This window comes from Macaca mulatta, chromosome 1 (genome assembly GCF_049350105.2).
Source record: "Macaca mulatta isolate MMU2019108-1 chromosome 1, T2T-MMU8v2.0, whole genome shotgun sequence".
NCBI classification, from domain to species: Eukaryota; Metazoa; Chordata; class Mammalia; order Primates; family Cercopithecidae; genus Macaca; species Macaca mulatta.
In genome coordinates this window covers 37,014,722-37,029,651 of record NC_133406.1, presented here as the reverse complement: position 1 = coordinate 37,029,651, position 14,930 = coordinate 37,014,722, and the positions used below count along the sequence as shown (strand labels likewise).

At 35.9% G+C, this 14,930-nt stretch overlaps 1 protein-coding gene across 11 annotated transcripts in view; it reads right to left on the bottom strand.

The window, feature by feature from the left end:
• Positions 1-14,930, bottom strand: part of TDRD5 (tudor domain containing 5) — a 94,121-nt gene that overhangs the window by 66,956 nt on the left and 12,235 nt on the right. For 7 of the 11 annotated variants that reach the window (XM_028850921.2, XM_015122658.3, XM_028850934.2 and 4 more), the window contains exons 5-6: positions 1,587-1,751; positions 212-295 (exon numbers count right to left, since the gene is read on the bottom strand). In XM_028850921.2, coding sequence (XP_028706754.2) covers positions 212-295; positions 1,587-1,751 — 249 coding nt within the window. The remainder of the gene's footprint in view (positions 1-211; positions 296-1,586; positions 1,752-14,930) is intronic. The other 4 variants (XM_015122686.3, XM_078000973.1, XM_002802035.4 and 1 more) reach the window with 1 other exon arrangement.

Genomic DNA, 14,930 nt, shown 5'->3' with positions numbered 1-14,930 from the left:
GAAGAACTTATTTGCTGAATAGTTTTACATTAAAAATTTTTAGGAGTGCGTATTTTGTTTCTTTTTCTTATTCTAAAAGAATTGTCACTTAGTTTGCAGTATATTAGAAAAGATTAGATGTAAACTAATACTTGCAGACAAACTCAACCACAAATGATATATAAATTTATAAATCAATTATTATTGTCTCACAGAAACAGAAATTACTTACAAATTTTATCTTATGTTTTAGTTCTGAACTGATAGTTCCTCCAGGTCCAATTTGTGCAATAACTGATTTGAATGTGTTCTCCAGCTATGAAAAAAAAAAAAAAAAGTCAAGTCATAGTCCCCCTGCCCAAAGAAAGTCAAAGGTAGATCTAAACAGTATGTAAAGAAAAAATGTATAAAAGGAGACATATTGTAATTAAATAGACAAAATACTGTTCTTAAGAGGAACTGTAACATTTCATACCGTATGAAATACACTTAGAGTAGATAGAATCATTATGAAACTAAATACTGAGGAATTTTCTAGGTTAACTAACATTCTCTAACACAATTATTCTAAAGTCTATTACTCAATCCCATATTCTTACCCAGAAAGAATTGTTACTAATTTTCTATTTATGAAAGTATTCCATGTTTATTACAAAGAATACTTAATGAATGCCTAATGCAGGGAAGAGATGGGATGGTGGAACGTTCCTGGATGGTGGGACAACTGGCCCTAAAGGGCAGGAAGGAAAAGTTTTTCTGTTGTAATAGAAGCAAAGAGAGTGGGGGAAAGGGTAAGGGTACAAAGAAAGGCTCTGTGAATGTGGAGTCAGAAGTACAGACAGTTAATATCTGATAGCTCCTGCATTCTCTGAGTTCAGCAGCAAGGCCCACTCCTGAAAGTAGAAGGAAAGAGGAGGGAGGTCAGACATTTCAGAAAGTAGAAAAAGTGGGAAAATAAAGTTAAGGAAATATTGGATGATAACCTGAACTTAGCAGGTAGGAAGTGAGGACAGGAGGAATCTGAGTTAAGACAGTAGGAGTCTGAGGATTTTAGTAGAGAGAATTCAATGGCATACAGAGGCCCCACTAAAATAAAATAATCATGCATGGGAATAATTGAAAAGTAAGCTGGAAGGACAGGAGGATGTGATCAGAAAGTAGCAGGGAGAATATCCATTTAGCCAAGGTCCAGTGAAGAGCCACAGCAGGAGAACTAAAGCAGAGTGAAAGATTGTGGAGTTATGTTCAGTCGACATTAAAGTTGATAACTGAATTTAAAAAAAAAAAAAAAGTTAAGTCACAAAGATATAAAGAAAAATACCAATTACCTAAAATCCTACCACCCAGACATAATCACTATTAACACTTTTTCCTTCTCAACTGTTTCCTTTGGTCTTTCTTCTTACTCTTACTTGGCCTGACATAACTTACAAACTGTGTGCCCTTTTAGGTCTCAGTTTCTTCACCCGAAAAATGAAGACAATCTCCATCTCTCACAAGGCTGACAAGAAAACTAAATGTGATGAGGCACAAAGAGTGCATAACATAATGTGTGGCACATGGTGTGAGCATGACCCTTGCCTGCTCCCCTGGCAAGCAGCGCTTACCATTGCAGGATTCTCCCTCTGGCACTGACTACTCTTCTTTTCATCCAATATCATTGGCACAGCATTCAGCGGAAACCCCTCCAAGTTTTGGCAAGTGCATGGCTCCCTATCAAGCTTCTGAGGGTTTTCCCCTATTTTCACATTTTCTTGGGCATTTGCATGGGTCTGGGAAAGAGAGGATTAGATACCTATGATTACATCATTAGCTTTAACAAAAGGTCCTAGCCCTTAGTCTTAGATTCTCATTTCTTCTGTAGTTGCCATGCGATAATTTCCTAAAGGTCTCCCAGTGATCAGTAAGATAATCTTTCTAAAGATAACTGATCTTTCCATCCCAAGGTTCTCCCGCCATTTGAAGATTCGATAACAATAACGTATTAAATTATCACTGTGCTAGGTGTTTCAGGGACAAAAATGATTACCTTTGACGGTGTAATTCCTCTCAAGGCACTTACAATTACGTAGGAAAGTGAGATCAACGCATAAACATCTATAACCTAAGGCTGTAAGTACCATTAAGCTGTAAATACACAGAAGGCTTCCTTTTGTAAGGACCTTGCAGGGTGGAGAGAATTCTGCAGACAGACATGGTAGAGAGAACACTGAAGGTAGAAGGAACTTCATAAAGAAAATTGAATAAAATAGTTTGCCTAAGGCATTAGGGAAATAGTGAAAGAAAAACTAGAAAGGTAGATTAATGTCCTATTACAGAATACCTTAAATGCCAAGCTAAGAAGTTTTTCTTGGTTATACAGGCAAAAACAGAGATACTGATACTAGAGATTTTTAGCAAGGGAAAGAGATTATCAGAACTGTAATCTGGCAACAGAAAATTAGATTGGATGGGTGAACAACCAGTTAGGAAACCACTGCAACTCTCTAGGCAAGAGTTTTAACTGGGGTGCTGGGAGAGAATAGAAAAAGAAGGGATATGACAAAGGTGGAATCCACAGAAATTGGGAAAGAGAATAGAGAGGAAGGATTCTACAGGGATGAATGATGAGACCAGAAACAGCCTCAAGGACCTCAAATTCTGTGTAGGAAACAAAAGTACCATGGAACAGAGAGGCTTTTGTTATTTTTAAATCAATTCTAAAAGTTTGGAAAACTGGGAGCTAAATGGCAGGATGGTGATTACAGACTTGATGTGTCTCTCTGGATCATGGCTTATGACAAAGGTTAGCAAATTATGGCCTCTTTTTGTGCTTCCCATAAGCTAAGAATGGTTATATTTTTAAATGGCTGTGGGAAAAGGTATTATTTGGTGACGTGAAAATTATATGAAATTCAAATTTCAGTGTCCATAGTTTTATTAGAACACAATCATATTCACTCATTCATGTATTGCCCATGGCTGCTCTTGCGCTGTAAGGACAGTGTTTAGTAGATGCAGAGAACATTTAGCCTGCAAAACCTCAAATATTTACTATGTAGTCTATAAGAGGAGATATTTGCCAATCTCGGGTTTAAGATAGCAAAATGATGAGCAAAATAATGAGCTTTTAGCTAGGAATAGAATGCTTCTGAAAAAAGTAAAAAAGTTTATCTCAAGCAAAATGTCTAAATTAAGGTGACTTTAAACTGAATGCAGTGGAGATTTTTTAAAGCCCAGGAAAAGTTGGGGATATCTATAATCATAGAGGGCAGAAGTTATAATGTGGAAGAGAAAAGTAAGATTGGGAGGTAATCAGTGATTTCAACAATGCTTTTAGTGTCAGATGCCTGTACGTCAAACATGAAGAATGGGAAATAAATCAAGTTAATGAGATAGAACTAGAAAATGAAGATGGAAAGTAACAAAATACACTATATTCAGATAGGAGCTTATAGGACCACAGAAGAGAAAGAGCTTTGAATCAAAAAGATATACTTTTCAGAAAAATGAACCAAAACATGAATAGGCAATAAAATAGAAGACTAAGTAGCAAATTAAAGCATAAAGCTGAACCTCAAATAAATACACATTAACAGATACAGTTATTTGCCCATCAAATTATAAAATTTTAAAAATACCCACTTATTCATTCAACAAATATGGACTGAGATCATACTATGTGCTTCACACCATATTAAGTGCTGGATATACAGAGGTAAATAAACTAGATACGGTCCCTGTCCTCATGGAACTTGCAGAGGTAGACCTGAATTGATCATAAATATATGTAATTACAATTATTATAATGAAAAAAACCCACAGTACACATGATCTTACTTACATGGGAAGTGCATGAAAGTCAAACTTGTAGACACAGAGTAAAATGATGGTTACCGGACACTAAGGGGTGGGAGGACTGAGAAGGCATTGGCCAAAGGACACAAAATTTCAGTTAGGAGGAGTAAGTTCAGAAGATCTATTGTGTATCATGTTGACTACACTTAAAAATATATTTTGTATTTGAAAATTAAGAGTAAATTGTAAGTGTTCTCATCACAAAAAAATGACAAGTATGTGAGGTAATACATGTCAAACAGCTTGATTTAGCCATTCCAGAATGTATACATACATCAAAACATCAAGTTGTGTACCATACATAAAATTTTTACTCGTCAATTAAAAATATGTTTAAACATCCCTCCCCTGAGTGTCACAAAAGGATGCCTGAAGGTATCAAAGGCAATGCAGGTGAGTGGGGAGGGATCTCTGAAGGAAACTGTCCATTTGTACGGAGTAACAGCAAAGGTACAAGGAAAGAAGCACACACACAATCTATGCGAGTGTCAAATGAAACAATTCTTATGGATGACAGCCTAGCCACATACAGGATAAGCCATTAAAAGTAAACATTCCTTTCAATCAGTGATGGCTCTTCTAGAAATTTATCCTGTGGAGTAACAGAGATGTGCGCATACTTGAGCAAGATTTTCATCATAAGGTTATTTTTAATAGCAAAAACTGAATATAGAGCAAATGCCCAACTTAGGCTATAAGTTAAATTACGGACATCATACCATCAGCTAAAATTATGTTGCATTAGAATATTTAATAATGTGGCACGTTAACAATGCATAAGAGGAAAAAAAGCAGGTCACAAACTAAGAACCAGAATGATTTTAATTTTTTAAGTCAAATTTTCACGTGATAAGAGTACACAGGTGATTTTTATTTTCTTCTGTGCTTGTCTGTATTGCAAGTTTTCTGTAATCAATCTATATTACTTTTGTAATAAAAAATTTAAAAACAGACAACTGGATAATTTAGAAACATCTAATGATGAATGTATTTTGGAAAAAGGATGCACGAGGCTAAAAGCAGAAAGAAACAGAAGTTACATCTCAGATGAATATACTTCAGACCTTTTGGCCATATGGGAAAACATTAATACATTTCTTACAAAGATCACAAAACTGGCACAGAAACATACAGCAGCAGTGCTTTCAGCTGCTTAAGTATTTGTTGGGTATATGCTATAGCATAGATGTATCCCTCTCTACCCCCACTCCCCAAATCCCTAAGTTGAAATCCTAACCCCCAAGGTGATGGTATTAGGAGATGGAGCCTTTGGGAGGTGATTAGCTCATGAGGGAAAGGCTGCTGTGAATGGGATTAGTGCCCTTATAAGAGAGGCCTTGGTGAGATCCCTTGCCCCTTCTGCTTTGTGAGTACACAAGACCTCTATCTATGAATGAGGAAGAAGGCTCTCACTGGACACCTTATATGCCAGAGTCATGATCTTTGACTTCTCAGCCTTCAAGAATGTTGAAAAATAAATGTTTGTTGTTTACAAGCCACCCAGTTTGTTGTAGCTTGTTACAGCAGCCAGAACTAAGATCCTATAAATAGGATTATGTAGGGTCTGACTTATTTGACTAAAAGCCAGGCAGGATGGAATTTGATTTGCCATACTTCATCTGAATTTGTGGGAAAACAGCTACTCTAAGTTGGCCAGAGAATATAACCCCCAGAGAACTGCATTAATTAACCCACTGAGTAGTTCCTTCTGAGAATTCTTAATATATCCAATTATTTATCAAGGATACTCTTGAACTACAGTTGAGTCAGGTTATCAGGTGAAATAAAATGTTTCACCTCTTATATGCAATGCCAAGCAAAGCATCTAATTCATGTAAAAACTATCAATTGTTTAGGTGCAAATTAAAAGTTACGTGCAAACTAAGACCACCCTGATTTCATTTAGATGAGAAGGTATTTCTTTGTAACTCCAAGTTTATCTACCTTAATCTCATGGTGAATGTTACAATAAGGTCTTGAATCTGTAAGACAGAGGGGGCAGGAAACAGAATGGAGTACTCTTTTTTTGTTTTTTTTGAGACAAAGTCTCGCTCTGTCGCCCAGACTGCAGCACAGTGGCGCAGTCTCGGTTCACTGCAACCTCTGCCTCCTGGGTTCAAGAGATTCTCCCGCCTCAGCCTCCTGAGTAGCTGGGACTACAGGCACGTGCCGCCACACCCCAGCTACTTCTTGTATTTTTAGTAGACATGGGGTTTCACCATGTTGGCCAGGCTGGTCTTGAACTCCTGACCTCAAGTGATCCGCCCACCTCCGCCTCCCAAAGTGCTAGGATTACAGGCATGAGCCACTGCACCTGGCAGGATGGTGTACTCTTAAATGGTATTAAGGCTAGAGATCCTAGAAACGCAAGATCTCTATTCCTTGACGAATTGCTACTCTTAAAGGTAAACACCTATTAACGGAAAGCAATGTAATCTGTGGTCTAGAACTACACACAATGCAGAAAATTCTGATGACCTGGGCTGGACACAGCACCTGAGGCTTCACCCACTAGAAAGTATAGCTAAATCCATACGCTATTCACCAATTAAAATGTTCATTTCTCCTCTAAATTCCCTCTCAAGAGGTCAAAATAAAACTGAATGCCTTTCAAAAGAGGCCTTAAACTGTTCTAACAAATTGCTTTGTGAAATAAAGCAATGGGCAGGAGTGGGATAAAAAAGGCCAAGTCAGCCTGTTTCTCTTGCAGGAGGAAAGTGAAGATATTCTGATCCTCATTTTACAAAGGAAAAACTTTTTTTCATTTTAATAATATTTTCTTGTGACAAAAGTGATGCATGTTCACTATGGAAGAACAAAAGATACAGATGATCAAAAAGAAAAAAGTTTACACTTTAACTTTGTTATATGTTTTTCTATGCACATAAAAACATAAACTTGTAGAGTTTTGAGGAAACACCTAGCAAACTAATAGATCTACAGTTTTGAAGAAATGGAAAGATGCAGTTTTTGCAAATAGGATTATGTGAGGTCTGATAATTATGTAGTGTTTGTCCTACCATAAATTAAAATTCATAGTTTAGGAATTAGAACCCACCCCCCTCTCAGAACAAGATTTAAATTGTTCTGGTGGCAAAAACTTCAACTGGAAGTGAACTGTGGTTATTACGCTGCATCTATGAGGAATTATTAGAGCTGCAAAACTCAGGATGAAACTCAAAGAAAATACAGAAGAAAGTGTATCTGCATCTCTCTCACTCCTCAACTTGGAGCCATGCCATGAGCAAATGTCCTCAACTCTGCATTCGTTATTGCCTGGCTCTCACAGTTAAAAGGCAGAGTCTTCCTGCTAAATTCTATAGAGTGGAAAATTTTTGAAAAAAAGAAATATAATTATTTTTTTCTGGAAGTTTTAGTCAGCACAATAAATTTAGAAAATGGAAATAAGAACTTTAAATACTGAAAAGGGAAGAGCAAATCTACTGTTCATAAATGATAGGGTAGTCTACTTGGAAAACCTATGGGAAAACTATTGAAAAACCAAGTTTGCTACGGTAGTTTCAAAACAATATTTAATAGTCAATTTCTTTCTTTCTAAACCATGAGCACTTAGAATTCCAGTCTTAATGGCAAAAACAGTATCACAACTGGCCAGGCATGGTGGCTCATGCCTATAATCCCAACACTTTGGGAGGATGAGGCAGGCATTCAAGGTCAGGAATTCAAGATCACCCTGACCAACATGAGGAAACCCCATCTCTACCAAAAAATACCAAAATTAGCCAGGTGTGGTGGCACACCCCTGTAATTCCAGCTACTTGGGTGGCGGAGGCTGGAGAATCGCTTGAACCCAGGAGACAGGTTGCAGTGAGCTGAGATCGCACCACTGCACTCCAATCTGGGTGACAAAGCAAGGCTCCATCTCAAAAAAAAAAAAAAAAAAAGTATCACAACATATAATATCTAAGAATACAATTTCGAGAAATGTGCCAAACTCTAATAAAGAAAACTACATATCTGCAATGAAAGGCATAAGATTAATACTTGAATAAATAGAGAACTACAACATGTTAATGAATGAATACACTTAATGAAATGCATGAAGTCTCTTCGAATACACTTAATGAAATGCATGAAGTCTCCTCAAAAATTTTAAACTTAATTCTAAGAAATCTCATTGAAATTTTGGAACTTACAAAAACAATTCTAAACTTTCAGGAAAAAAATAGGAAAAAAGCCCGAAAGAAGACTAACCAGGGGAGACTTGTCTTAGAAAACATTAAAATGAACTTTTTAAAAGTAACTTAAAAGTAATAAAAATGGCTGATTAAAAAATCAACTTTGTCAGTAACCAAAAATGGATGTGAAACAATTAGACTCTATGTTTGGCTTTTTGATGAGAAAAAATTTTTGTACTTAACCATCTTTCAAGGATTGACATTTGAGTTAATAACCACACAGAATCCTAAGAGTTATATAATCAGAAACTACGGGAAAAAAAGACACTACCATACTCCGAGTTGAAGCATATACTGATACTTTTCTGGAGGTCAGTTTAACAAAAGCCATTTTAAAAAATGAAGATTTTCTTTGATGAAAAGAATGAGAAAGAACAGAACAATTCATGATAATCTTTCTGAATTTCAAAGAAAAAGAATTTGACAAGCATGCAGTTAGTCAGCTTACCTACAAAGAAAGATAAACAGGCTGGTTTCAGGCTTCTTCAGCACAGGAAATGTCAAAAGAAATCAAAATAATCTAAAAATAGGAAAATTACAAGAAAGCAACACATGAACACTCTTTCTTGGTAGTAAGACTATAACTCCTTTTAGGCTGAGTTTTCTGTATTAAGAATTATTTTCACCATTTAAAATAAAAGTTACGGCTTCCACTCTCCTGTCATAAATAACTAGAAAATTGGAAAAATGTATGAAACAACGATTTAGAGCTGTTGAATAACAATGCAGAACTGAGAGGTAAGCCTTGAACCCAGCCCTCCTACACCCTGCCCACCTTACAGCCTGGAGAGCTTTCAGGATAGTGTAGGAAGAAGTAACAGAAACAGAGCCTGGCAGTCTAGATGAATTGAGGAGACAGATTTTGAGACGATGAGGATGCTAAAATTTACAGGATTGAGTATGGAAAAGGAGGAGTGGCACAGAAATAGCTCTAGAGGTCTGCAGAGGAACTCCCTTAAGTTTCTGGATGAGTACCGATCTGTGCAAGTGGAGAGAAGTTCTTTGAGGCTGGAGAAACAAACAAGAAGCAACAGGCTGAACAATACTCCGAGCTCACACAGGGCTAGGAACAGTGTTCCCACTAGACAGAGTAGGAGTACTTCGTAATACATTGAGTCAATCCTTAGAAAGGTAATGCTTCAGTGGTGGGGCTAAATTAGCCCTAGATTGAAGGCTGTTCTGGACCCGCGCATCTTGGTCTGCTCAGGCTGCCATAACAAAATACCATAGACTGGGTGGCTTAAACGACAGAATTTTTCTTACAGTTCTGGAGGCTGGGAAGTCCAAGATTAAGGCATAGGTTGAACATCCCAAATACAAAAAGCTGAAATTTGAAATGCTCCCAAATCCCAATCTTTCAATGCCAATATGATGCCACAAGTAGAGGATCCCATACCCAACCTTATGTGATGAGTCACAGTCAAAACACAGTTAAGACTTTCTTTCATGCACAAAATTATCTAAAATATTGTATAAAATTGCCTTCAGCTTATGTATATAAGGTATATATGAAACATACATGAATTTCATATTTAGACTGGGATCCCATCTCCAAGATATATCATTATGTATATGCAAATATTCAGATAAGGGATACTCAACCAAGCATTTCAGATAAGGGATATTTGACCTGTACTACCCAATTTGGTTCCTGGTGAGCACTCTCTTTCTGACTTGCAGATGGCCACCTTCTTGCTGTGTACTTATATGGCCTTTTCTCAGGGTGCTCCCGTGGACAGAGCAAACTTTCTAGTGTCTCTTCTTATAAGCTGTTCATCCCATCATAAGGATCCCACCTTCATAACCTAATCTAACCTTAATTACTTCCTACAAATCCCATCTCCTAATATCATCATATCGGAGGCTAGGGTTTAAATGTATAAATATGGGGAGAACATAATTCAGTCTATAGCACCCACTCTAATACAGCTTAAAAGAAAAACTCAAAATGATCAAATTGGGTCAAAGTAATTTATATGTAAAGCCCAACAATGAAATATTCACAATGGTCTAGCATCTAGTCAAAAGTTACCAACCATGTGAAGTGGTAGAATATGATCATGTCAGGGGAAAAAAATCAATAGGAAAAAAAAAAACTGGAAATGGCACAGATAATAAAACTAGACAAGCCCTCTAAAACAGTTATTATAAACCTTACACATATGCTTATGTCCATAAAGTATTAACATAATGAATAGAAGAAATGAGGATATTAAAAAGACCCACGTGGAATACCTGAAGATGAAAAATGCAACATCTGAATGAAAAATAATCTGGATGGAATTAGGTTACATTCTGGAGAAAAGATTAACCAGTTTGAAGACAGCAATTGAAAAATGAAGCACTCAGTGGGGAAAAAAAGAGAACTGCAATGAAAGAAAAAGAGCATCAGTGACCTGCAAGAAAATAACAAGCAGTCTAAAATAGATGTTATTGTACTCCAAAAGAGGAAAGGAGAAAAAAATATTTGAAGACAAAATATCCAGATGTCATGAAAATTATAAACCTACATACAAGAAGCTCAATGATACAATAAGCTCAATGAATCCCAGGCAGAAAAATAAAGAAAAGTACACCAAGGGATGCTACAATCAAACTGTGGAAAACCAAACAGAGAAAATCCTGAAAGCATCAGAGGGAAAAAAACTACGAAGACAAAAAAATGGAATAACATCTCTGAAGCACTAAAAGGGGGCAAAAACTATCAAATTAGATAGAATTCTATACCCGGAAAAATAATATTTCAAAATGAAAATGAAAAATAGACCTTTTCAGATGGATAAAAGCTTAAGAATATACACCACCAGCAGGTTTATCTTAGAGGATATGTTAAAATTTTCCAAGCAGAAAGAAAACTATACTGGAGAGAAATTTAAACAGAAAGAATTGGAGAGCATCAGAAATAAATGTAAGTAAACAAGTTTTTTTCATGTTTAATTTCTTAAAATTTGACTTTTGTGTTTTTAATATTTTAGTATTAAAATAAATATTCCTATTTACCTTAAACATTTTCTAAGCAAAAATAACAATGTATTATGAGGTACATAACATGAGAACTAAAATGTATCACAATAAGAGCACAAAGGATGGAAGAGGGGAAATGTAAATTTACTGTTCCATGGTTCTTATATTTTATATGAAATGTTTAATATTATATGAAGGTCAATTGTGATAAGTTAAAAATATAGGTTGAAAACCCTAAGGCATCCACTAAAACTATAAAACAGAAAAATATAGATAATAAACAAAAAAGATAAAGTGGAATCCTAAAAAATACTTAACCAGGTACAAGGCAAAGAGTGTTCCCTCCCACTGCTTTGCAACATCTTGCTGGAGTCCTAGCAAATGCAGTAAGTCAAGAAAAGGAAATGAAACAAACAGACTGGGAAGGAAGAAATAAAAACTGTCCCTTATTTACAGATCACATAATCTATGTAGAAAATATGACAGAATTTTTTAAAAACTCCTGGAACTAATTAGCAATTATAGCAAGGTTGCAGGATGCAAGGTTAATGTACAAAAGTCAATCATTTTCCTATATTCCAGTAATAAGTGAAATCTGAAATTCAAAAAAATACTATTTACATTAGCACTCCCCCAAATATAATACTTAAGTATAAATCTAACAAAATATGTACAAGATCTGTATGAGGAACACTGCAAAACTCTGATGAAAGATATCAAAGAAGAAATAAACGGAGAACTATTCCATGTTCATGGATAGAAAAATTCAATATTGTCCAGATGTTAGTTCTTCCCAACTCGATTTATAGATTCAATTCAATCCCAAACAAAATCTCAGCAAGTTATTTTGTGAATATCAACAAATTGACACTGAAATTTATATAGGAGGCAAAAGATCCAGAATAGCCAACAAAATATTGAAGAATAAAGCCAGAGGATTGACGCTACCTAACTTCAAGACTTATTAAAAAAGCTACAGTAACCAAGACAGTATGGTAATGGTGAAAGAACAGACCGACCAGTGGAACAGACTAGAGAACCTAGACATAGACTCACATAAATATAGTGAACTGATCTTTGATAAAGGAGCAAAAGCAACCGAATGAATCAAACAGTCTTTTCACAAATGGTACTAGAATTGAACATCCACTTGCAAAAAAACCCACGAAAACAAAAATGACCCCCCACACACATATCTAGACCTTACACCCTTCACAAACATTAACTTAAAATGGATCATAGACCTAAATGTAAAATTCAAAACTATAAAACTCCTTGAAGACAACATAGGTAACACTGGCTGATTTTGGATAAGGTGATGAGTTTCTAGATACAACACCAAAGGCACAATACATGAAAGAAATAATTGATTGCCTGTCTTAAGATTAAAAACTTTTTCTCTATAAGACAATGTCAAAAGATTGAGAAACAAGCCACAGATTAGAAGGAAATATTTGCAAGACACATCTGATAAAAGACTATTATTTTTAAAAAAAGCTCTTAAAACTCAGCAATAAGAAGATAAACAATCAAATTTTTAAAAAATGGACAAAATACCTGAACAGACCTCTCACTAAAGAAGATATACCCAATGGCAAGTAAGCATATGAAAAGATGTTCAACATCATGTCATTAGGGGATTTCAAATTAAAACAGCAATGAAATACCACTATACAGCTATTAGAATGGCCAAAATCTAAAACACTAGCCACACCAAATGCTGACCAGCAATGGGGAACAACAGAAACATTCACTCAACACTGGTGAGAATGCAAAATGGTACCACCACTTTGGAAGACAGTTTAGCAGTTTCTTATAAAAACAAACATATCTTTATCCGATAATTTAGCAACTGTACTCCTTGGTATTTACCCACATGAATTGAAAACTGCTATCCACACAAAAAACCCACACACATGTTTATAGCAACTTTTTGAGGAAAAAACCAAGATGTTCTTCAGTTTGAGTGGATAAACTGTAGTATCAGACAATGGAATATTACTCAGTGCCAAAAAGAAATGCATTATCAAGCCATGAAAAGACATAGAGGAACCTTAAGTGCATATTACTAAGTGAAAGAACCCAATTTGAAAGGCTACATGCTCTATAAGTCCAACTATATGACTCTCTGGAAAAAGCAAAACTATGGCGACAGTAAAAAGACCAGTGGTTACCATGGGATTAAGGGACGAGACAGATGAATAGATGCAAGCACAGAGGACTTTTAGGGGAGTGAAAACTATTCAGTATGATACTACAGTAGTGGATACATGCCATTACACATTTGTCAAAACCTGCAGAATGTACAACACCAAGAGCAAACTCCCCTACCCTCTACCTCCTCCTAAACAGGTGCTGGTGTCCACGGCTCACAGACCTCATTGTTGCACGATGAATGCAACAAACAGCAGGATTAATGCAATAGTACCTCACATCTCAAAACTAATATTGAATGCAAATGGCCTAAATGTTCCACTTAAAAGATACAGAACTGCAGAATGGATAAGAATTCCACAACCAACTATCTGCTGCCTTCAGGAGACTCATCTAACACATAAGGACTCACATAAAGGGATGGAAAAGACATTTCATGCAAATGGACACCAAAAGCAAGCAAGGGTAGGTATTCTTACATCATACAAAACAAACTTTAAAGCAACAGCAGTTAAAAGAGACAAAGAGGGACATTATATAATGGTAAAGGGCCATGTCCAACAGGAAAATATCACAATCCTAAACATAAATGCACCTAACACTGGAGCTCCCAAATTTATAAAACAATTACTAATAGACCTAAGAAATGAGATAGACAGCAACACAATAATAGTGGAGGATCTCAATACTCCACTGACAGCACTAGACAGTTCATTAAGACAGAAAGTTAAAGACACAATGGATTTAAACTATACCTAGGAACAAATGGACTTAACAGATATATACAGAACATTTCATCCAACAACTGCAAAATACATACTTCATTCAACAGGGCACGGAACTTTCTCCAAGATAGACGATATGATAGGCCATAAAACGAGCCTCAGTACATTTCAGAAAACTGAAATTATATCAAGCACTCTTTCAGATAACAGAGGAATAAAACTGGGAATCCGCTCCAAAAGGAACCTTAAAAACCATGCAAATACATGGAAAATAATCTGCTCCTGAATGATCACTGGGTCAAAAATGAAATCAAGATGGACATTTAAAAATTCTTCAAACTCAATGACAATAATGACACAACCTATCAAAAACTCTGGGATACAGCAAAGGTGGTGCTAAGAGGAAACTTCATAGCCCTAAACACCTACATCAAAAAGGCTGAAAGAGCACAAACTGACATTTTAAGGTCATACCTCAAGGAACTAGAGAAACAAAAACAAACCAAACCCAAACCCAGCAGAAGAAAGGAAATAACCAAGATCAGAGCAGAACTAAATGAAATTAACAACAACAAAAAAATACAAAAGATAAATGAAGCAAAAAGCTGGTTCTTTGAAAAGATAAATAAAATTGACAGACCATTAGAAAAATAAACCAAGAAGAGAAGAGAGAAAATCCAAATAACCTCATTAAGAAATGAAACAGGAGATACTACAATTGACACCACTGAAATACAAAAGATCATTCGAGGCTACTATGAACACCTTTATGCACATAAACAAGAAAACCCAGAAGACATGGATAAATTCCTGGAAAAATACAACCCTCCTAGCTTAAGTCAGGAAGAATTGGATACCCTGAACAGCCAATAATACATGGAGAGACTGAAATGGTAATTTAAAAATTACCAACAAAAAAAAGTCCAGGAGCAGACAGATTCACAGCAGAATTCTAAAAGACATTCAAAGAAGAATTGGTACCAATCCTTTTGACACTATTCCACAAGCGAGTGAAAGAGGGAAGCCTCCCTAATTCATTCTATGAAACCAGCATCACCCTAATACCAAAACC